Consider the following 24,315-nt stretch of genomic DNA (forward strand, 5'->3'; position numbering starts at 1 on the left):
GTTGATCCCGAGTCTTTGTGTCTGTATTTTAGACATATACCTGCTCCTGTTGCAGTATATTTGTTTTCTTGTAGCTGAGCTAAATTTCTAAGCATTTTAATCAACATCAAATCCAACAAATTTTGCGGGGAAGCAAAAACACATTCTCTGCATTTTAAGGAGGAATAAATACGAGTATGATTTTATTCCTGACTCTTTTCTTGTGACAAGTTTATATACAAAGATGGAGACGATGCGGTCCAGGTCAGTTTGGACGTGAAACCTGCACATTTCGCCTCCACGGCCTTTATTCGTCCTTTTTTTTTCTTCTTTCTTGCACCGTCTCATTTTTTGGTCATCTTTCTGTCCACTATGTTGGTTCATTTTGTCATCGACTGTGTTGCACACAATCTGCCCCCTCCCTCCTCATCCAATCACTCTCACACGCGTGCACACACACACCATCAAGGCAAGGCTGTGTATCTTTGTTAGCCCAATTGTCACTATCTTTCCCCTCCTGCTATTTCCTGTGAAGATGCTCTGTCACACTGCAGCTCAGTCTGTTCCACACATCTGTTTTATAAATTTTTTTTCTGTATTTGTGCCGCACTCGCCTGTAATTTCTTTCTCTTTCATTGCCATTATCACCCATGTTTGACATTTTTTGTGTTGCTTCTTCCTCCGTTGTTGTTTCCCTTTTAATATCTACACTTAGTTATTTCTTAGCATCTCTGTCCCAGCATCCCTTCACTCACCCATTCACATGCGCCTGCTCTTTCTAGCCACAATTCCCTCTTTTTCTCTAAATTTCTCTTCAGCAGACCTCATTATTTTTTCCACTTTCAGCCATTATACCCACATCCCTACATTTTTGCTACCTGTTCATCGTGGATTTTTTTTGTCATTCATTTGTTTTTACTCTCGCTTCTCGCGCGTCTTCCCTTCTGTCCCATCGCCATCGCCATCTCTCTGTTCTCACCATCACCACCCTGCAATTTTTTGTCCCTTTACTCCCGTTGTTTTCTCGCTTTGAAACCATCTCTGTCATGTCTCTCAGCCTCCCCTATTATCCACCAAAATTCCCCAAAATGTTCACCCTCTGCTTATTGTCTTCATCCTTCTAGCTCATTTGTTTCCACCCCCCTCCAACATCCTCCTGTTCCTCCCTCATCCTCTCACCTCCATCTTTTACCCCAATGCAGGGATTCTGGAAAAGGAAGTAACACCCAGTGGCCATTTCCTCTATCACCTTGTCCTCCCTCCCTTTATTTCTCTGTTTCCATCCCTGCGTTGTGCTCCTTGGGGAGGGCAGTAATAATGGTGGAGAGAAGGAGAGAGGGAGGGCGGTGCGATTATTGTCTTGTCGGGAGTCAGAGGAATCGATCGGCACAGAAATATGTGGTGCGAGAAAGAGGTACTGTATCGGATATAATAAACACTCTGGAGACATATTCGGAAAGCGCTCGGCCTCGTGCTCGCGCTCACATACATGCATACAGCTGCACACACACCCGTGTAATCGCTCTGACTCGTGCGCGCACACATGCAAGGTGCACAGAACATCATACGAATGCAGTACTTTCCAGTTGTGCGTAAACTCAAACATGAATCACTAACAAATCTTTGTCTACACAAAACATTACTCGTTTATTCTCAGGGAGCACTGAGAAAGCAGCATCGTCACTAAATATACCTAAGGATGAATATTATCTTACAGATGAGCCTCACTAAACCTATTTTTTTTTAAGAGAAGTCGTTGATATCACTAAAAAAATACTCAAAGTAGCTCATCTTTTGTGTTTAAATGAAATTGGAACAATAAAACGTGTTTTTAAAGCCCCCAAAAAGCCAAAAATATCCTGATTTATCTTAATCTGTTAGGATTTCCAACCAAAAACCTCAGTGATTACACAGTCTTTGCACATTACTTGTTTGGTTCTGGTTTAACCCTCTTCTTGCCTGACTGTGATAAAATGTGAACCTCACCTGGAATAAAAAAAAAGCACAAATAATCCTTTAATACGTACTGTTAAAGAGTAAACAGCAGTGGAGACATTAGCATGCACCACTTTGTTTGCCTTACACAAAGTCTCAGCTACAGGCAGGGAAACATGTTTATTCTTAATGATTAACACTCTCACAGGTACACACAAAACATGTGAGCTATGCACACACACGCTGCACACACATACACACATGCACGCACTGTGATCTTTCATTGCTGTTGCCTGGCAACGGGTCTATGTGTCCTGTGCTAGCAGAGCGCTGTCCAGTGGTGCCATGACCGCTGCAGCTGACCACTACTGAAGGAGAAGGGGAGGCAGGGAGGGCGGGTTACAGAGATCACGCAACAACAACAAAAAAAAGTGAGGCCGAGAATACAACACTGGGGCAAATAAGAGTTTTAATGATGCTAACATTGCACCGAGACAGAAATAATCTGTGTTTGCTGGACAGTGTTAATGTGAAAACCACTAATAATTTGTCAAAGTAGCACCTCACTGGGAAGGTAAAAAAGGAGAAGAGGCTAATACTAGGAAGCTAAGACTCTTAGCAGTACCATCCTGAAAACTAAATAAGACCTAAAATACTGAGAGATGTGCAAAAGTAGTGAAATAACAGAGAAACGTGAAGATTTTCAGTTTAATTCACTCTTCAGGTTTAGTATAAAATAGCCCGGATACTCATCAGGCTTGTAGCGGTGTAGAATCAAGTTTTAACAATTTTTAGGGGCGTGTGTGAAAATTTGATAGAGGCTTTTTATAAAATAAGATTAATCTGTAATTTTTAAAAATTCGTGAAATAACTTAAATTGTGTTTTTGTGATATTTCTCTAATCGTGAATGAAGTCAGAGTGAAAATGCTTAAAACTTTTTAATTCAGACAGATGCATATAGAAGTCTGTGAGATAATAACTCCACGACCTCACTTGATTTTTTTGTCTTTTTGTGGCCTCAGTCTCTGGTTTCAAGTTGAGGCTACAAAACAGGACTGATGTCATGGTGGCTCCTTCCATCTTTATATATATATGTAGTCTACGGGGTGAAGGAGGGGGTCTGGTCTGGATGAGTGGGCTTTTGCAAACAAGATTTCCAAGATCTAACTCACCTTCAACCACAAAAATAGCTTTCACATAATCCACCAGCACGTTGAATTGTTTTGAGGAAGCTCAATAAATATTTGAGACTTTAAAGGACAGCATAGGATTGAAGATGGCGTAAGTGGGGGGTTATATTCTTAGGGAGAGGTGGGGAATGTGAGGGCAGAGACGGGATGTTAGAGATTAAATTTGACAGAGAGAGGCAGGAGGGAATGAAGGAATTAGGGTAAGGCAAACGAGTCGACGGGTTCGGACGGAGGGGGGAAGGTTAGACGAGGAAGTTCAAGTGAGATGTTGCAGCTCAGGGAGAAAAGGAAGAGGGGAAATGAAAAGAGATCAGAATAAATCAAGGTTGGACTCATTGGAGGACAAAGTAAGGTGAGGGACAAAGTGCAGGAGCAGGGATGCAAATAGGAGGCTGGAACACAGTTTGTGTTTGAGTGTCGGGGTAGCAGTAAAAGCAGCAGGCATTGCTGTGTCTTTGCACTAAAATATGATCACCGGTTATCTAAAAACAAGCATTTTCTAGTGAAATATGAGTGAGAAATCACTGTAGAGCAACATAATGTGTTTGTTTGCTGTAGGACTGGCTGAAAAATGCCTGTATTGATATTTTAAGAGTAAGTATGTTGTGAATTTAGTTTTATTTTAGCTTCACATTAAACCTGAATTCTTGTGTTTTATTCTCAGAAGAACTTGAAGAGTGTGAATCAATTATTCCAAGTTAAAACTAATCAGAAATGTGGATTTTTGTGATATTTTCCTGACTGGAAAACATATCTGGGGCCTGATCAACCACACAAAATAAATGTAAACCATAAAAGAAGTAAAATATCCCCTGTGCAGTTATTTGACCGTCTCATTTCTTTGCTTCAGTATTCAGTTCCCTAACTTTGCTGTTACAGTCCACAGCATCTCTGCAGCAGCTTCACAGCTAATATAAAGCAAAATGCATTCTCATAAAATGCAAACATCTGTGTGCTCATCCTCTGAGCTCCATTCTTTGGGTTGTGTTTGTCTTCAGCTGCATGATAGTCATTAAAATTAGACATAAAGCTGTGTGTTTGCGAGAAATGTAGTCATGTATAGGCAGCACAGTAGACCGTGCTGTGATGGCAGATGTTCCTACTTTGAGTTAAAGACAGTGTATTTTTAAGAAGGATCAAAAGAAAAGAAGTAAAACTTTTAAAGGAGACCTGAATTTGTACTTTTATGGTTTTGACAACAAACATGACCATTATTATGAAAGGCGGATGAACAAAAGCAGAAGAGTGGAAGCTAATCAGTGTAATCAAGAAATAAATGTTAGTTACTCCTCTAGACTTTCCATCTACAACCATTTGCTTCTCTTGAATGTGTCAGATATCCTTTATTTGGACTTACGGCAATGCCAAGAAACCTTTCAGTTTAAGAAACAGAGCTCTAAATTTTTTATTTTTCTTATTATTTTAAACAACTTTTTTGAAGCGCTCCTGCGTCTTTATAATTTGAAAGTTGCTCGTACACGCTACCTGTGTTAAGGTTTTGTTGCAGATAATAGAAAAGTAAAGTTTAAAGAGAAAAACTTAAAGCGTGTGCGCGTGTTTGGCTGTGTGCTGCGTTCATGCTTCTGCCTCATCGGCTTCATTTGTCACGATGTAGCTGACATTACATTTTTCATCATTACAGCAGTTGCAGATTTGCTCGTTGGTGCTGCGGGTGTGTTTGTTTGGCGCTGAATGTGACGGGGGACAGGTGGAAAAGGCAGGCGCCAGGCAGCTTGTTTGTGTTTGACTGCGAGGCGGGAGGTGGCCGAGACCATGTGCCTGACCTTTGACATCCACACGCCAAACGGCAGCGGCATATACATACACACACATGAACCCACGCGCCGTCTGTCACAGGCCCCTGACAGGCGTGACCGAGGCGGGGTGGGTGGGCAAAAAGAAGGTGGAGGGAGGCAGAGGGAGAGGAGGCTGAGTGTAGGACCCCTCCAGCCATCCTGCACCCTCTCTTCCCCTCTCTCTCTCTCGGTCCTTCTTTTCTAATTCCCTGACAGTGACCCTGTGCCCCCCTCCTTTCCCGCTCTCACACACACACACAGGGGCAGGCTGTCCATGTCAGCCCCACAAGACAGATACATCATCTGCCCAGTGGCCCCTCTTCCTCCCCCCTTCTGTTATTAGCACTGATAGGATGAGTAAGGAGGGATTGGGATGGGAGGGGGTCTACCTTACATCCATGCAACTGCTGTTAAACTGCCTCAGGGTGGAGGAGTGTGCTGGGGTGGTGGTCACTATAACTTGGAATGAAATTTTATTCCTAAATCCGCTAATATTGCCATTGTTACAGGAAAAACACTCAAAACCAGAGCTGGGTGGGGGGTGGGGTAGGGTGGGGTATACATGTGCAGATTGCAGATGTAGAGACGTGTTCGTTTGTATAATGCAGTTTGGTTTAAAACATGCTCTCTGATGTGCACTGGACATCTGTGACATTTGGGGTTCAGGCTGTTTGATTTGTTGGCATACATGAGGACGAATAAGGATGGATGGTTGGTTGGGGGATGGGGGGGTTAAAAGTCTCCATGACCAAAGGGGTTAGGGCCAGTTGAGGCGTTATGAGGAGGGGGCTGATAAAATGATTTTATGGGATCCCTTTCTTCATATCCTGAGAGGATGAAGGAGCCCGGAGTGGTAACGTGCGTGTTTGAAGTGGAGTGTATTAATTTAACTCCGTGTTTGAATTAAATGGGGGCGGCGTTTTAGTGAATTGTATTTTGACACAGAGCTTTTCTGAAGGTTCGGCTGTCTTTGTCGTCGTGGTGATAGTAACAACATTACATATGGGTGTGATTAGAGAAAGCGGTGGTATTAGTAATGTTACACTTTTTAAACTGTCCAAGGTTAAATGTTGCATCAAAAAGAATTTCTCAGATATGAAATATATGAAAATAGTAAGTTTGATTAACAGTGTTGTGCTGGGCTTATTTAATCAAACGGATAAATGAAAAGGATTTTTTTAACACCATTTTTAAAGTGCCAACCTTACAAAGAAGACATTTTTCTGAATTTGTTACTGGAGGTGACATTTCTAACTAAAAACCATCTGATTCAGTTAATTGAAGATGAAATATTTCTTCATGTTTGGGGATAAATAAATTCAAGTGCACTTTTAGTTTTCTGAATGGTCCGGCTGCTCACTGACAGCAGGTCTTTGCCCCTTTAAAACACGTCTTTCTACCTCTCAGTTATTATCTACAAATGAATACAAGAGTCACTTTTTATACACCTCATTAGTGTGTGTGCTGTGCTTGTTACACTAACACACACATCTACCGGCTCCCGCAGAGGATGTCTTAGAGAGTGCTGCCCCCAACTGGGCCCTTTATGCAACTGCAGGATCTCTCCTGACTAAACACTTCCAAAGGGGTGTTTACTTGTTTTCTTAATAATGGTGGGATGATCATAATAACATAAAAATTTTGAAGACTTGTTGTTGCATCATTTCTAAAATGTAATTTAGGCAAAAAGTGACGTTCAGGTTGAATTTGATTCTAATCTACAATTTCACAAAGATCTTAAGAAATAAATACAACCCAAGAACTGTTAAACAGATATCTGTTATTAGAGTTTTTCTTTTTCTCTTTCACTCATCCTTATATTTAATCTTCTCTTTTTCAGCATTTTCTCAGCATAACCCCTGCTTCCTCCTTTTTTCCTTGCCCTCCACCATCTTTTTAGCACACTTGAAATTGTTCGTGACCCTTCAGTATAATTCCCAAAAGGCCTTCCTTTGTTTTTTAAAGTGTTCAATCATGTCCTCTCCCACACTCTCAGAGAATAATGTGGACCTTTAGGGTAAAAAGTGCTCGTCATTGGGCCGATACCCTCAAAGGTGCTGCTGTTGTACCCTTGACAGGGAGGCTTACGCTGTGTTTTGTGGCTTAGGACCAGTTTACATTACTCTAATGTAATGATGCAAAAATTGACCTTTTTGAAAAAAAATAATTTTCATTCAGCCTAGATATAGTGTAAAATCTTAGATTTTGACTGTTAAATCAATATTTGGCCTTTTTTTTTTTTAACTGAACATGGTCTCCTGATATTACATTTAGATATTACAACCTCATAAAGATCCACATATTTATCTGGAGCTCATGTGATTATCCCTGGGGGGAGGGAGGGGGGTTACTTCTGAAGACTGAACCTGTAGGGACAGGAGGGAAGTTGTGTATTTAGGATATGTCTATTACACAGAGGGGAAACAATATGGTTGCGGATGTCAGCTGTGTTTTTATGTGGTGTACTTTGATTATTTTCCCTGTTGTGCTTCCTGTCAGTTGCATGAACTTTGTGCTGAAGACAAAGCAGATTTAGTGCATTGATTCACTTTAACCTCAGAGTTGGAGCTCCTTCTTACTGCCATTATCAGCATACATCCTTTCCAGTTAAACCGATGCCATAGATGAGACGGTTATTATGAAAGTCCTGAGCACAAGAGGGAATATTAATTTAAAAAGTGAAAGACAGAAGTTAAGTGCAGGGGGTGAAAGCGTGTTTTTTTTCAAGAACGCACCGAGTGATGCTGAGTAATGTCTGGTGCTCAGGTAAGCACTTCGGGTGGCGTTGTTCTTCCTGGACCAATTACTACTGCAGTCCCAGAAGTGGCCACAAACTGAAGGAACAGCAGAGGTAGTTAGGATGATACCTGCCATGAAACGTCCTGCTTCCACCTCCTGGGTCAATAAAGTTTACATTTAAAGAGCTAAATTAGAGCAACAACTTTATGCTGGTGGGGCATAAAGTTGTTTTGCTTAGCAGAGATTTTGTCTTGCCTGTGTCCAGGATACAAAACAAGATGAAATGAAAGTCTCATTATTTCTGTGATTAAATGCTTTTTTTCTTCAAGTCAAGTCAAGTCAATTTTATTTATAGAGCACATTTAATTACAAAACACATTTCCAAGGAAGGAACTCATGAGTTCAAACATACAACAACTTATTCTCACACATATTTGTTGGTGCTGAGTCACCCTGGTTTGCACGCTATTCTTTCAAATTCAAAAGCTTCATGGCAGCATTTCATTTAGTTGAACTTTCACAGTTACTCTGACCTGCATAATAGCAAAAAGCACAAAAGTTCAGCCACTCCAACACAGAGGAGGCGGCTGACCTCCTGTGCAGGAAGCACCGAGTGTTCGTATCCTTTTGCTGTAAATTGGCCAGCTGGAAGAAGACTTTTGAGATCGGATGGACGTGTAATACAAGTTTTGTGTGCTTAAAGTTTTCATAATGTAATAAAAAACTGTAAAAGTGCAGGTTTTACTTTATTATTTCTTTTCACACTAAATGTGACTAAAAGGTTGAAATTCCAGGATATAAAAATAGATGTTACAACACGTTTTAGGCTGTGAGTTGTGGGTTATTGGCCTGAACTCATGAGTTCCTTCCTTGGAAATGTGTTTCGTAATTAAATGTAATATCAAATTAATGATGCAATATAGTGCTCCACGGGTCTGACACAGAAAAGCATAGCGAGCAAGCAGTAATAATTTACGTTGTGAAAACCCTAACCCTAAAAAGAAGATAAAATAGTGGCATTAAAACTATTCTCATTTAAAGCAAAGCAAAAAAATTAATAAGCTAAATTAAAAAGCAGCATAAGAAAATACAGGCAACGTCAGATGGAAACATATTAGCCAAATTCCAGTCTACATGAGCTCAGCTACATTAGAAACTTCCAGATGTGTGCATGTGTCATGTCTCCCATTCCCCTGCATGCTGGGACCGTGTTATCCCCACATTGATCGTCAGCTGTGGAGGCAACATACCAGTTGAAGTGTTTTTCATGCACCTGTCTGATGGATATCTGTGTGTGTTTCCTGCAGATATCAGGATGTCCAAAGCAGGGGAGGAAAAGCCTGGAGCTGACTATCCAGGGGACAGTTCAGGTACAGCACACATACTCGTGTTCAGTCACGGCGTGGACGGTTCAGTTATCTAATCTCTTTAAACAGGCTTGAACAGGAAAGCAGCAGGCTAAAATTTTCCAGTAAACGTGCAACACACAAACACACGAGCTCACATTCTTGCTAATCGGTCATTTAAATCTCGCTCTTTGTTTCAGACTCTGACAGAAACAGCCCCGATGAGCAGGTGGGTATTTTACTTTTCTCATTAAAGATACTGAGCACGTACTCGCTGATGATGCACTTGCACTGTCCTCAACTTTTTGGGGACGTGGACTACAACAATCCTGACGCAGATGTAACTGGTTTAGGCCTCATTCCATCTTTTTGTCTCCATATTGCTGCACCATGAGAGGCGAGAGTGATTTTCAGGGCAAACTGTGTTACGATCAAATCCAAAGAAACATTTTTTATTAGCATAAATCCACTTTTTATAGATGGAGTACAGTTTTATGATATATGTCAAACTGTTCTGAGGACCCCTTCTTCACAATGGGTTACTTAACCCTGGGTGGGGGGTGTCCCTGGATGCCAAAATTATAACTTCTCTTAAAATTCTGTCAGTCTTATTAACTTGTAATAAATGGTTTAATCTGCCTCACCCATGAAAGTGGTTCGCTGGAAATCTGTTGACAGAGATTACAGGATGTCATTTCTTCTGAATGTGTCATCACACTTCGGTTCTTTGATGTGCGATGCATATTTTCATTGTTTTGCTGCAGGCTCAGACAATGAAAACAAGCCCCTTCAGCCTCTCTCCTACACCAGTTGGCAACAAGGTTAGCCTGATCAGGCATGCTGTGTGTGTGCGTGTGTGCGTGCATGCGTGTGTGGTCATTAAGTCACCATTTAAAACTCTTCTATACTGAAAATATTTCCTTATAACAAATAAATAGTTATAAATGCTGTAAAGTTTATTTTCAGTGCTTGTTTCTGTGTATTGAAAGTTACACAGTCTTAACAGGAGGAGCTTTGTGCATCTCTGGGATTATGTAATTTTGTATAAACACATATGTTTACACATGCATTTACACCACAATGACACACGCCCACAAAAAAAAAATCTAATATGCAAATCACGCTGCCGTTTCCACACCTACCACTCCAACGAAGAAAAATCCTGCAGAGACAAGCCAGTAGGGGAAACGAATATGAACAAGGTGGCAGTGAGTGATAGACAAAAACTCCTTGATGGATGGACAGTGACGAGACACGAGCACGTAATGGTAGCTAGAGGTCAGCAGGTTTTGGAATTTTTCTGACAACATAAATACGAGGAAAACTGACCCGGATTTTTGGACAGATGACTGACAAAAGATTCAGTCTGTGATTCAGGGGTAAGAAAGGCAGACGGGGAGGCTGGAGTTCACAGTCACAGACACAAGAAGAACTAAGAGAGGATCTCTGTCCTTTCTTTTTTACCATAATCTGGTTTATGTTCCTCAGATCTTTGCAATCTGAGAGACATAATCCAAGTCAGAGTGCGTCCCAAAATACTTAAGCTTTGGTCACTTTTTAAAAACCTTTTAGTCAAATATTTTCTGTGGCCGTGTGATACCAGAGGTACACACTTGCGAAACGTTTGACAGCAAGGAGTTGTCTTCTGAGGTACGCGTGTCATTTCAAATCCACTTCGTAGGAATGAGCTGATTCACCAGCCTTGCTAATGCGGAGATGCGCGCAGATTCCGTACAATCTGAAAAAGGAATTATGTGAACCATCGGAATTTTATCATTTCTGATTTCTCACCTGGAAATCATCACAAAAATCAGATTTTTCTTAATAGATAAGCATGGTGAGTGTGCTGCCGTGTGAGGTTGTGAAATAACTTGTGCCTGTGTTTTCTCTTTTAGGGAAAGATTGAAGATGGCGCTGAGATAACACACAGCACTGCACTTCCGGCACCGCCCTCTCAGCAACAGCAACAGGCTCAACACCACCACACACAGTTGATGCTTGCTGGAAGTCAGCTAGCAGGGGTGAGAAAACACACACACAAAGAGGAAATTACATTAATCAAAATTAGGGAAACTGCTGCTGGCCAACACATAGATGGGAACAGTTCATCGTTCATAAACATGCAGCACTTCCAGCTGGTGTTGTTGTAATCTGTAACCTGTGTACTTGCAGGTTTTAGTCTCAAAGCCATCATCTAAATGAAAATTTATCATTACCTCTGATCCACACTACACAGTTTGTGTGCTTCTGGATTTTCCAAGTAGTGCATGAAATATTAGCTTAGCTAAATTCAAATGTTTAAAATCAGAAGTTGGAATTTGATCAGAAAAGAAAACATCTGCCGAGTCGCAAAAACTAGTGAACAACAAAAGCAGACAAATCTAACTTTTATATTTTTTCAAACCACTGCTTTTAGATGAGAAAGTAGCAAATAAATGGGTAAAACATGCAGGTAAATGTAGTAACTGTAACACGAATCAGCCTCAGTACTGGTATGTGATAGATAAGAAAGTTTAAATAGAATATAAAAATGATACATAAATAAGGGAATTATCTCAAGAAAATAGGTCATCTAGGTTTTACCAATTCAGAGTTTACTAAATTGACCTGATCACATGGAAATACACATACTGGAACCCATTTGACACGCCACTATGTCTATGTTTGAGAAAATGGGCTGCTTTAGATGCCATACACTCACGTGTAGTCTCTTCAATAATAAAACTTGTCAGGATTGTTTTCCACACTCCTCGCCTGGCTCTGCCCTCTCTAGTGTTTCCATAAAAACACACATTTGTGAGCTGCTCTCTGCTTGCATTACTCCAAACGTGATGCACTGCTGAAAAACAAAGAGTGCAATCAACGATTCAGCGTTAGGTAACTTCAATAAGGCCTTCCTGACAAACCAGAAGCCCTTGCACTACCTGTAGTGTTTTTGTGTTTTTGCATTTCAGCTAAATGTACTTTGAAGCTAAGTGGGTTCCTTTTCTTTGCTTGTCTTGCTCTGGCATGCTTTTACTGTCCGCTAACAGATTCACCTACACCTGTGTTCCTGGAATGATAGCTGATACTCTTTGTTCTCTCTCCAACTTTTGCCGTCCTGCATAATTTTTTTATTTCTCCAATTCCATTTCCCTCTCACTGTGCACGCTTACATCTTCTTCTCATTTCCCATCACTGTCCTCGTTCCTCTCCCTCCTCCAACTGTTGCTCTCTCCCAGCTTGCTGCGCTTCTCCCGGCCCAGCAGCAGCTGCTCCTCCAACAGGCTCAGGCTCAGCTCTTGGCGGCAGCCGTTCAGCAGTCGAACGCCGCCCATGCCGCTCACGCTGCCCACGCCGCCGCGCAGCAGCAAGCCAACCAGCAGCAGCAACAAAACCAATCGCAATCCCAACAACAGCAGCAGCAGCAAACCAAACAGGAGCAAACAGTCCAAGCTCCGCCTCCACCGCCACAGCTGGCCCTGTCGCAGCCAATCCAGCTCACAGCACAGGTACCGTCAGCTTAAAAGAGTGTTTTATTGATTTTATTGATTCTCTTAATAATAAGTCTAATTAATAAACCGACTCATCTTTACCCGACTTTATTACTGCTCTGTATTGAAATGCGTTTGTGTTGCGTCGCAGGACATCCAGCAGCTGTTGCAGCTCCAGCAGCTGGTTTTAATGCCAGGTCACCCTCTCCAGTCTCCTGCCCAGTTCCTCCTGTCACAGCCAGCACCTGCACAGCAGTCACAGCAGGGTGAGGAAAACCCTGAAACCTCCTTTCTGTACAAATATTACATGGAATTCATCTGAGAATCAAAAAATTACCCCTCACTGTCTCAGTGGGATTAAAGTGGTGAAGTTGGTTAGGAAATGTGTCATATTTCCTAATAACAGCAAAGATTTCTGTGAATCAGCCGTGCTGCTTTCACCTTTCGATGAGTTCATCCACCCATGAACTCGTTAATCCAAACTTTGGCTGGAAAGTTGGCATATTTGGTTTGTAAAGTGTTTGATTTATTTTTACAGGTTTGCTCTCGACACCAAATCTGATCCAGCTACCTCAACAAAGCCCAGGGGGACTGCTGACATCACCACCTCGCCTGGGACTCCAAGCACAGGTAGTAAATCTTTGTGTGTGTGCGTGTGAGAGAGAGAGAGAGTCGAAACATGCAAATGAGCTTACAGAACATTTTGTTTTCTTTTAATTTAAATGAGAATCTTTGAACCACAGAGTTTCTGTCAGACTGACATTCACCATTATCAGGATTTATCTGCGTCAGAAGTACCTGCAGGATGCTAAACACACCTTAATGTCATTGTGCTCGAAAGCAGCACAAGTTTGCATGAAGAACTAATAGATCATCTGTGATGCAACTGTCCTGCCAGCTGAAAAATGTCAAGGAAGACTGCATTTGCATAGCATCTTCTTTTCAAAATAGATGCAATTTCTGGTCCAATGAGGTATCTGGTATCGTCACCCCTTATCCTCTATAACGTGATGCATGAATGCAACCTCACACATCCAAAGGCTGTTACAGATTTTTGATTAAGTTGTGATGAAGCCGTGTCAGACACAACAGATGTGAATGTAAATGAGCTGCGTAGCAGCAGATATCGTGCATGATGTCTCATCAATTAGCTAACACTCCCGCAGCCTGCAGGGCCAAAGCTTTGACAGGCAGTATGTAGCTTCTCTTGGTGCTAAGCCAAGCACAGACGCTGTTTCAAAATTCTAAATAATGTTTTTTTTCCTCTCTCCTTTTTAGAGTAAAAGGTCTCGTTATAGCAACCAGGGCGTGTTTTATTTTTCTGAGCATGTTTTCTAGCCGATGACCTTATTTAATTTGTTTTTCAATTCGTAGAAAATGAATGTGCATGTTTCTCAGGAAAAAGTGTGTGAGCTTTTTTTTACCAGCACATAAAGAATGTTTGAATGAATCATGCATATACTCTTTGTCTCACTTCTGCTGACATCACAGAGAGAGAAGAGCAGCGATGCTGGAAGCAGCAGCAGTGGAGGCTCTTTAGTTGCCACTGGGAGCAGCAGTGTTGGTGTTGTGACATCTGTAGGAGTTACCTCTGCATCCAGCAGCGCCATGGCTTCTTCCTTAGCCTCCGGCTTGAGTTCTGGAGGTCATGGGGGTCATGGGGGTCATGGGGGTCACATGGGAGAAGAACCCAGCGATCTAGAGGAGCTGGAGCAGTTTGCTCGCACCTTCAAGCAGCGCCGCATAAAGCTGGGATTCACCCAGGTAAGAAGAAGGAAGGCATGTTTGCATGATAAAGTCTGCATGTATTTGCACAGTGACACAAATTTTCTGTCTCCATCAGGGCGATGTTGGTGTGGCTATGGGAAAACTGTACGGCAACGATTTCAGCCAGACCACCATCTCCCGCTTTGAAGCTCTCAACCTGAGCTTTAAGAACATGTGCAAGCTGAAGCCTCTCCTCGAGAAGTGGCTGAGTGACGCAGGTACTAAGAAATATTTTGTTGCTGGTGTACAATCAGCACACTCATCTTTGTTTGCTGGAACATGTGAGAGTCAGAGATATTTTAAAAATAACTTTAATTTGAAAATAAGCTCAGGATGTTTCATTTTGATGGGAATAGCCTTAAATCAAGACTTCTTTAAAAATGTTACCTATAGTTTTCCATCAGTGATAAAGTGTTAAAATATAGTGTTTCACATATTTTAAGGATTTTAATTTAATTTGACATTCTGATCATTCTTTACGTCACCAAAAACACTTCCCTCATTTATGCCTTCTTTCTCTGTTTCTGTCACAGAAACAATGGCGGTAGACAGCATGCTGCCCAGCCCTTCTTCTATCTCCTCCCCCATGTTGGGCATCGAGGGTCTACCTGGCCGGCGCAGGAAGAAACGCACCAGCATCGAGACCAATGTGCGAATAATCCTAGAGCGCAACTTCAGCACGGTAGGAGATTAAGTTATTAGCAAAATTGAGCCTGAATTTCTAATGGGTATGATTTTTACACCTGAATATAAAATAATGCAGGTTTCCACTTTTGTTTTTATAGAAATAAGATAGAATTGAATCAATTTTCTTTATAACACCTTTCATGGAATTTCCAGTGCTGTTATTAGACAATAAGATTCATGAATGTGGCCGTTTTTAACCCTAAATACTCTTAATTCTTGCTTTACAAAGATTTTAAAATGCAGCAAGTAGGAAAATATTTAAATATAGCCCAATATATGGCGACCACTTTGTAGGGATATGTTATAAATTTGGAGCTTGATGTTTTTAAAGAGTCTTTTAAAGAGCTAAGGAGCCTCTATATTTAATAAGAAGAAAAAACATTTTCTTTGAATTAAACACTTGCAGTTTCATTAAAAAGCAGAAACATGAACTTGCTAAACACCCGCCCAGCACAGAACACAAAAAGTACAATGACAAAGGCCGTCATATCAGAGCTGTAGATCTTGTACAAACCTGCAGCAGATTCTTGGAAACTGCCGTAGATCGACTGCACACCGTAGATCAGAGCTACATCCAGCCCATTTTGATCTTATGTGGGCCAGACCAGTGGAACTGCCCTTTCTACCAGTTTAGTCTAACTACACATTTAGTCCCTAAGAAATTGCTATTTCAACAGAAATCAGTGCAACTCTTCAAGTTAGGCTTAGGGAAAGCTGCAAAAGTTATGAACTTATGAAAATAAATTAAAAGTCTAAAACCTCTGTTCTACTTTACATTTTCCAAAGTCATATGGTGGGCCTAATTGAAGGATTTGCTGGGCAAATCCTGGTCCCTGGGCCTTATGTTTGACACCTCCTGCCTTAGATTAGCACACCATAAATAGTTAATACAAACATATTGTTATATTAATGCAGTGGCTTTAAAAAAAAAGCTCTTCTACATGTGATAAACCAGCATCCTATTTTGGATAGCCTCCCTTTATTAATTAGCCTTCTTCTGACTGCATGCAGTGTTTTCAGTACTTCCTCATCGCTTTGATCTCTTCCTCCTCAGAACCAGAAGCCTACCTCTGAGGAGATCCTGCTGATGGCGGAGCAGCTCAACATGGAAAAGGAGGTGATTCGCGTTTGGTTCTGCAACCGCCGGCAGAAAGAGAAACGCATCAACCCCTCTAGCAGCACCACCCCTCCACTGCCCAGCCAGACCTCGCCTGTTGTGACGCACAAAGCCCCCTGCTACAGCCCGCACATGGTACAGTCCGCCCTCTATGCGGGAACAGATGTTTCGCAGTAGGATGGAAGAACTTCCTAATTTCTCTTTTCCTGTATCTGCAGATATCGAGTCAGGGTCTGTCCCAGGTCACCACCAGCCTCAGCACAACAGGTGAGCTGTAATAACTGTTTGTGCCTGCGTAGACGCTCGTCAATAAATTATTAAAGGTTAGAGCGCTGCTTCTCAATTATGTTTTTGAACCCAAAGGTCGGTCTGGTCCTGACATTATTTAACAGTTGATATTTCAGTATTGTTGAGTGTTTCGCTGATTTGATGAAACATGGAAGAATCATCACTGAGACAAAAAAAATCATTAAGACTGGAAACAGAAACAGGGATGTTTTGTTGACAGCAGCACAGAAGCGCTGGTCTTATGTTGAGTTGTTTACCTCCGTGAGTCATGATTCGTCCGTGAGCTGTCCAGGCTTCACAGATATGACAGATGACCTGACAGGTAGCAAACACAGCTGGAAATTTATTGGCCCGTTGAGTCGAGGCTAGTACCGGCCAACCAGAAAGTGAAGTTGAATGGTGAGAAGAAGACCTTTGAATAGTTCAGGACCCTGGCTGTTGATGAAGAACTGTGTCACCAAAGTGTTTATTTAGTAATAACACTGTAATTCTTCTGTGCACTGCTGTGCGACATCCGTATCACTCTTCTTCTCTCCCTCTCAGGCACCAGTTCGTCACCTTCAGCGTCCTGCCCCATGACTCCGGTCAGCTCAGTTGCCATTTCTTCTTCTGTGACTCCGCCTCCTCATAGCACAGCCAGCCCAGCTCCTCCCAGCCTCGGGACCTCTGGGCTCAACGCTGGGTGAGTGTCAATAACAATTTGAGAAATTTAATTACTAATTGGTTTTTCCTCCTGTTTACTATCACATTATTATCTCCAAATTCTGGTCCCTTGTAATCCTATTAAATAAATTTCAGTGTAATATTACTCAGCTAGAACCATTTTTGATACATGATATTATTTTGGTATTGTTGCAGGAATTAGTCGGATCCCTAGATGGAAGAAAAGCTAGCTCTTCTTCATTTGCTCTCCTGGAGTGAATGAAAGCATGAATATAAAATTGATGCAAAACTTTTTGAAGGTTTCTTATTGTTGGTTAGTTTTAAACAAAACCTCTGAACTCTGCAAAAACTACCTTTTCAAATTGACTTGACCATGATCTCTAACCTGACATCACGTCATACATAAGTGAGCAGATGTTTCTTGAGCATTTATGATGCAAGCTTTGCTCAAAATCCCATGTGGCTGTGTTTCAAAAAAGTCAAATACTAAACCAAAGCCTCCAAGCTCTCCATGTGCACCTCTGGACCTCCTTCACCGTCAGTGCTGCTTTCAGATTCCTATAGAAGTTCCAGTCTACTTCAGTAATTTCTCTAGTGACCTCAAAATTGTCCAAATTGGACAAACTGGAAGTATTTTAAACAGCAGCTTTGAATGGAAGATGTCCCGACCCAAAAGAGCATAAAAAGAGTGGTTGGTGACCTGAACTACATCACATGAAAGTGCAGGATTTTTAATGCCATATGGGTGCATGTTTCACTCTCCACCCACCCTGCTGACTGTATTTGGCTCCCTGTGATTTAGTTCTCGTCCCCCAAGTGAAATTAAAGTCAAGATTTTGACAGTTTGGAGCAGGATCTAGCATCTCCCTGCATCTCAGAAGCATAGCCACAAATGCATCAGAGCTCTTTCTTTCCAAGCTGCCTCGACTACCGTGATGTGGATGACTGAGAACCTACACAGACAAATGCTCTCTTGATGTTATTTAACCTGAAAAATGTTTCTGTACATCAATGAATGTCTGGATGTGTGTGTGAATTTGCTGTCCATCCACATTTCAGGAACACAATGATGGGAGTAAGCACAGGGATGAACCAGGCCCTCATTGGCAACAATCCCCTGGCTACCATGCAAGGTTTGTGTCACTGAGTGCATGAGTGTGTGTTGTTAGACTGTCCCCTCTGGCCCAGCGAGTCTTCATGAGTCTCCATTTCTAAAGACCAGTTCCCATTTCATCCTCCATCCATTCTGCCCAAAATGAATTTCCTTGCAAAGCCTCAGTATGACAGTAGCCAAGAGCAAGCCCGGCGCGCACTACTCCTCCTTTCTCAAACTTTTTGAATCGCTCAGTATGGTGAAAGATTCAATTTGATTCTCATACAATAGCCCACTATTATCACAAAGTGACAAGAGCCCCTTATGGCAAAGCTTAGGAGGCCAAGTCAGCTTACAGTAAACAGTTGAACAGGCACAATCCCCACCCTCTCAATATCAAAGCCTGTTGGCTAAATAACTAGTTTCACTCAAAATTCTCCTCTTTGAAAGAGACGATCTGCTGCCAAATCAATTAAGCATCACAAATAAGCTCAGCTTTGAATCCGTCACGTGCTCCATCTCCCTATAGCGCCGATTCAGGCCTTCCCTTTTTTCTCGCGCTCTGTTCAGCGTCATTCAGAGTCGGCGTCCTCCGGGCCATGTGCTGATGAGAAGGATACAGTCTGTTATGGAAACTGCAGCTCTGGCACTGTTGGCTCTGATAGAGTTTTAGGCTGAAGGAAAGAAGAGAGAAGAGCCTGAGTTTTAAAAAAAAAAGAAAAGAAAGAAAAAAGGATGGGATGAAATGAAGTGTTGACACGAAAGGATTTCAGTTTGCTTCCCTTTGGGGCCACACATGCTGTAAATGTTTACTCTCATGTAATGGATAAAAGTGTGTATTATTACACTGGAATTCAAACGCTGGCAGGTGTATCACTGTGTTACGGCAGGGTTCGGACAGATTGACAGGTTATCCTGACAAGCTTGCAGCAGTAACCTCGCAGAAAAGACGGCTACTGTAACAGTACTGGGATTTTATCTCATTGAAAAGTAATAAAAAGCTATGAAATATAGTGCTGTGGAAAAGCATTAACCCTCCTAACAGACAGTAACAAAGTACAACTACTTTGTTACTTTGTACTTACGTAGAATTTTCAGGTATCTGTACTTGGCAACTTTTTACTTTTACTCCCTACATTTTTAAACAAATATCTGTACTTTTTACTTACATTTTCAAAACGGGCTCGTTGCTTTTGGTTTAAGGAATTTGAGGAGAGTTATTATTTCACATCACTGCATGAAATCATGTGTGCCTTCAGACATCAAACTGATATCAGCCTAAAACGTAACACACGAGAGGCAGTCCTGGCTATTTTTCAACACTAGTATCTGTACTTCTACTTAAGTACAGAATGTCTGCGCTATTACTGATTTCCTTTCTTCTTCTTTTTTGACTTGTTAATGTTACATGTTTCAGATTATCAAACAGATTTTCAATATTAGACAAAGATAACCTGAGTAAATGGAAAATTAAGGGAAATACATTATTAAGGTAAAAACAAAGCTATCCGAACCTACCTGACTCTGTGGAGGGGAAATTAATTGCTCCCCTTCATTCAGTCGTGAACTTGCGGTAATTTACGTGCATTTTTTTGGAAGGCTGAGTTAAGTTTCACTGGCCACACCCTGACCTGATCACTGCCAGCCTGGTTGAATCAATAAATCTTTAAAATAGAACCTGTCTGACAAAGCGAAGTAGGCCAAAAGATTTCAAAAAGCAACACATCATGCCACGATGTGAAGAAACATCTGAAAAACAAACTCATTAAAGTTTATCACTCTGGAAAGAGTTTCAAAACCATTTCTAAAGGCTGTGCGACTCCAACGAACCACAGTGAGTGCCGTTATTCAAAAATTAATATGAGAAAACTTACAACAGTCGTTAAATGTTCCAGAGAGTACAACATCACTTCAAGAGCGCATCAACGACTCATTCAGGAGGTCACAAAAAACCCAGAACAACATCTATAGAGCTGCATGCCTCAGTAGGCTTAGATAAGGTCAGAGTTCATGATTCAATAATAAGGAAGAGACTGGGAAAAATAGAGCAAACCACTGCTGATCCAAAAGAACACAGAACGTCGTCTCACGTTTACCAAAAAACATCTTGGATGATCCACGATACTTTTGGGAAAATATTCTGTGGACTGACGAGAAAAAAGTTGAACTTTTTGTAGGTTTGAGTCCCGTTACAGCGTAAAACTAACTGCATTTCATAAAGAGATCATACCAATAGTCAAACGTGGAGGTGGCAGCGTGATGGTGTTGGACTACTTTGCTGCTTCAGGGCGACTTGCTGTAACTGATGAAAGCAGGAATTCTGCTCTTTACCAGAAAATCTTGAAGAAGCTCGGTTTAAGAACCGAAGCACGCCAACAAGTCCATCTGAGTGGCTCAAAAAGAATGCGATTTTGGACCTCAAAGGCATTTTTATATTTTCTTGGCTTATGTTTGTCAAATATCAACATTTATTTGATGATCTCAGACATAATAAATCACAAAGGGGGGAAATATTTTTCAGAGCACTGTATTTAACATAAACCTTTTGAGCCTGTTCATTTTTTTTCTATTAAAAGTCTGCAAACTACTGCTTTTGCAGATTGTAACAGACGCGGGTTTGACAGGGTGAGGCAGAAAAGGTTCATTCTCACATCCACTGTGTGTGAATATCACAATCAGATTTCATCCTTTGCTGTCGATCATTGTCTCTGTGCATTTTAAGGTTGAGTGTCATCATGAAGAGTCTTGGCTTTAGCGCAGGGGTGTCAAACACGTTCTGAGCGATCACTGATGATCTACAAACAACCTCCGATGTTTTAAAGCACTATTCTCTCCACGTTTCCTCACTAAAGACTAAATGATTTAACCATCTTATGTGGATTTTATACTTTCCACATTAGTGGGTATACAAAGGTCCACTTCAGTCTGAGTAATCTAAATGTCATCATCAAAGGATAAATGTGCATCTGCTAATTTTTTGGGACCATGTGGACTCTTCTCTGAGGCACTAAACCACAAATCACCAACTACCCATGTGTCCTTCAGATGAACTTAGAGCAACTAAGTATGCCCAACTTGCCGTGCTTTGATGTGATGTTGTGTGAGTAGTTTCTTTGTTAGCAGGAGGGCTGTAAAACCTACAGTGATTCACACAAAATACAGTGAGCCATCTTTTTATGCTTGTGGAACTAGTCCATTGGGCCACACTGGGCTCAGTTGGTGGGTTGTTTCTGACCCGTGGGCCATATGTTTGACACTCCTGCTTTAGCCTTATATTTTTTATCTGTTATTATGATTTAAGTGGGAAAATCTTTCACATTTATTCAGGCTTTCTTTAATCATCTTCACTTTCAGCAACCTATTTTTAAATGTTTGTCTGTAACTAATGTCTCTGATCTGTCCACTGACTTCTTTTTAATTCTCTCTTTGTTTATTTCCATTCTCCATCATTATTTCACCCTGGAAACTGTCTCTCTTTTTTCCTCTCCTCTCCCTTCTTCGTCTTCACTGCCATCACATCTGCATTTATTCCCCTGTCCTCTATGTTCTTCTTCTTTTGTTCTTCTGATCGCTTTGCAACTTTGTTCTGAAACCTTTGTTTTCCTTTTCTGTCAATTTTGACTTTTTCATTCACTTTTTTTTTTTTGCAACATTTTTTAATCTTCCCCTCACCCTCATTTCTTGAGCCTAATCCTGTCTCTTTTTCATCTCCTGTCTTTTTCTTCATCCTCCTGTCCTCTTTTCTCCTCTATCCACCTTCTCCTTCCCCTCTTCCATGCTTTGCAGCTCTGGCAGCCAGCAGTGGCCAGCTACCCATTTCCAGCCTTGAAGGTGGAGCAGGTCACATGCTTCTCGGTGGACCTGGGGGTGCCTCTGTCCCCTCTTCCCTCCGCCCTTCTCTCTTCCTCAACCGACCCACTCTCCTCCCCATGGTGACCGGCTCTATGGCAACAACATCCACAACTGTCATGGGACTGGTCAGCAGCAGTGGTGGCGTGTGCGGCCCAAGGCCCTGCTTTTCCCAGTCTCCTTCCGCTGGCACCAGCAACCTCATGAGCCCAACTTCGTGCCCAGAAGAGTCTGCGTCTCCTTGTTCAAGTCCCGCCTCTTTCTGTTCATTCAGCGAAGCCTCACCGCCACCACTGGGAGGGACCATGGCCGACTGATCCCCGACTGACAGCCAAAGTATCCTATTAGAGGAGGACGAGGAGGAGAAGGAGGACGATTAAAGGAGCTTTAAAAATCTAAATTTACAACCTCGCCTTTGAACCAAAGCCATCTCTCTGTCCAATCCATCTCTGGTTTTGTCTGTCTCTCTCTTTTCGTATCTCCCTGCTGACGTCTTTTGAAGCCAAAAATATACACAGATGGATGCGGGGAGGAAGCAAAGAGAGAGGTAGGATGGAAAGGATAGAGAGAACTGCAGAACGAAGGAGGGGAATTCGAAACCAAATATTGATCTACAGCTGGAGAGGTGGCACTGAGGTGTGTTTTTGCTTGGCATCGAGAAGTGAACACCACGCTTTTTAACAGCTGGAGAAAAAAACTCAGTGAGGGCAGGGATGAAAACTGAAACTGTGTGTGGAAAAAAAAAAGGGAGGCAAAGAAAAGACTTGTTTAACAAGCCCGGAAGGTCGTGTGGTTGCAACCAAATTAAAAAAAAAAAAAAAAAAAAAAGCAAGAAAGGAAATATGCTAGAAGAGAAACACACAAAGATGTAACCAAAATCTCTGAATACCAAAAACTGAAAACCAAAAAAAGACAAAAAAACAACAACAAACGGAGCGAAAAGCTTTAGTTCAAAAAGACTTTCTGATCTGTCCAGGATCAGTTTACTACTTCATTCTACGTCAAACATTTCCCATTTCACTCAGGATTTCTGTTTTTCCTTTTTTTTTCCATCTTCAGCTGAAGATTTACAAAACATCTATTTTTCTATTATTTTGTATTCATCGCTCTTTTTTTTATCTAACTCAAACAGTTTCACCCTTTACAGTTGAACCCACATGCAGGATGTCTACCTACCTCTCTCTTTACAGCTTTACAGTGGTCAACCTACCTTACATTTTAACAGACTGTTTCAATGAGCCTGGAGCAGCAGATGGGTGGGGTTTATTACGATAATAATTACTTTAGTTTCCAGTAAGAAGCCAATCTGTATTCGCTGTAGTACAAAAATAACTTTCTGGTATTCATTAAAGCCTTCTTCGTAGCAAAAGCCACCCTTCTGGCAAAAGTTGGAAACTCCACTGAAGTTAAAGGAAAATACTGGTCAAAATTTTAAGGGTTATTTAGCTGTTAAATGTCAATTTGTTAGATCCACAGTTAGATTTGGGGGATTATTTGTATCTCAGATTACCCTCAGAGACAGATTTTAATGGGTTACTGCCATCATCATTATCATCATCATCGTTATTATCTTTAATTTTTGTTCAAACCAAAGTATACCCTGAATAGGATTCATGCTGCCTGCGGAGTGGATATACACAAGGCAGATGTGTGGTTTATTTATTTTTATATTATTTATTATTTGCTGTCTTTAATTTAATGTTACCCTTTATACACGCTCACCATCATCATCACCATCACGTCACCTTTCAGACTGCTCATCTACCACCAGTCACTCACTCTTGGATACCAAAGCATCGCCTCTGGCAGCGTTGTCTCTGGATTCGCCCGGGAGACGAGTGTCCAGACAAAACCTCAGCAGTGTCAAAGGGAAAACACACACACACATATACACAAACACACATATTACAGTACACTACAAGCATAAGAAAGACCAAACCAAAAAAAAAAGAACAAAAGAAAGAGGTGAAGCACCGGCATTCCCCTTACTGCCCCCAAACCCCTGCCCTCCAACCCTCCCTCCCATCCGCCCCTCTCCTTTGTCTCCAAAGATCAGATCAAAGGGCCAAAAGAAACAAGGAGGAGAAGAGAAAGAGGAGAAGCGGAGGAGCCAAAGGTATGAGGAGCTGCAGGGGGAAAGTGAGGAGGAGAAGAAGAAGAGGAGGAGATGGAGAAGTAGGAGGAAGAGGAGCAGGAGGAGATACGCTTGAAGCAGCGGACCAAAAAACCAAAAAGTAACCCAAAACCAAAAGCTACTGCTACTACTGCTACTAGTTATGTGTGAGTGACTGAAGCGTAACGAAACCAAATACAAACAAAGAGGGGGAGGACGGGGGAGAGAAGGGGTGAGTAAGGCCCTGTCTGTCTGTTCGTCTTTAACTGTGATTGCCGT

General features: G+C 41.6%; 1 protein-coding gene across 4 annotated transcripts in view; it reads left to right on the top strand.

Annotated features, from left to right (window-relative positions):
* The window catches only part of pou2f2a (POU class 2 homeobox 2a), an 84,278-nt gene extending 60,189 nt beyond the window's left edge, over positions 1-24,089 (top strand). For 3 of the 4 annotated variants that reach the window (XM_085262304.1, XM_085262301.1, XM_085262300.1), the window contains 15 exons: positions 8,948-9,010; positions 9,187-9,215; positions 9,751-9,807; positions 10,882-11,007; positions 12,208-12,477; positions 12,611-12,725; positions 12,998-13,089; positions 13,951-14,223; positions 14,303-14,444; positions 14,760-14,908; positions 15,968-16,165; positions 16,249-16,297; positions 16,862-17,000; positions 18,041-18,114; positions 21,861-24,089. In XM_085262304.1, coding sequence (XP_085118430.1) covers positions 8,956-9,010; positions 9,187-9,215; positions 9,751-9,807; positions 10,882-11,007; positions 12,208-12,477; positions 12,611-12,725; positions 12,998-13,089; positions 13,951-14,223; positions 14,303-14,444; positions 14,760-14,908; positions 15,968-16,165; positions 16,249-16,297; positions 16,862-17,000; positions 18,041-18,114; positions 21,861-22,240 — 2,148 coding nt within the window. In that variant the 5' untranslated portion in view covers positions 8,948-8,955 and the 3' untranslated portion in view covers positions 22,241-24,089. The remainder of the gene's footprint in view (positions 1-8,947; positions 9,011-9,186; positions 9,216-9,750; positions 9,808-10,881; positions 11,008-12,207; positions 12,478-12,610; positions 12,726-12,997; positions 13,090-13,950; positions 14,224-14,302; positions 14,445-14,759; positions 14,909-15,967; positions 16,166-16,248; positions 16,298-16,861; positions 17,001-18,040; positions 18,115-21,860) is intronic. The other variant, XM_085262302.1, reaches the window with a different exon arrangement.
* Positions 24,090-24,315: the final 226 nt, after the last annotated feature.

Source organism: Mchenga conophoros, linkage group LG22, assembly GCF_057382185.1.
Source record: "Mchenga conophoros isolate Kocher_MC1m ecotype Shallow Benthic linkage group LG22, M_conophoros_male_GT1.1, whole genome shotgun sequence".
Lineage (NCBI taxonomy): Eukaryota > Metazoa > Chordata > Actinopteri > Cichliformes > Cichlidae > Mchenga > Mchenga conophoros.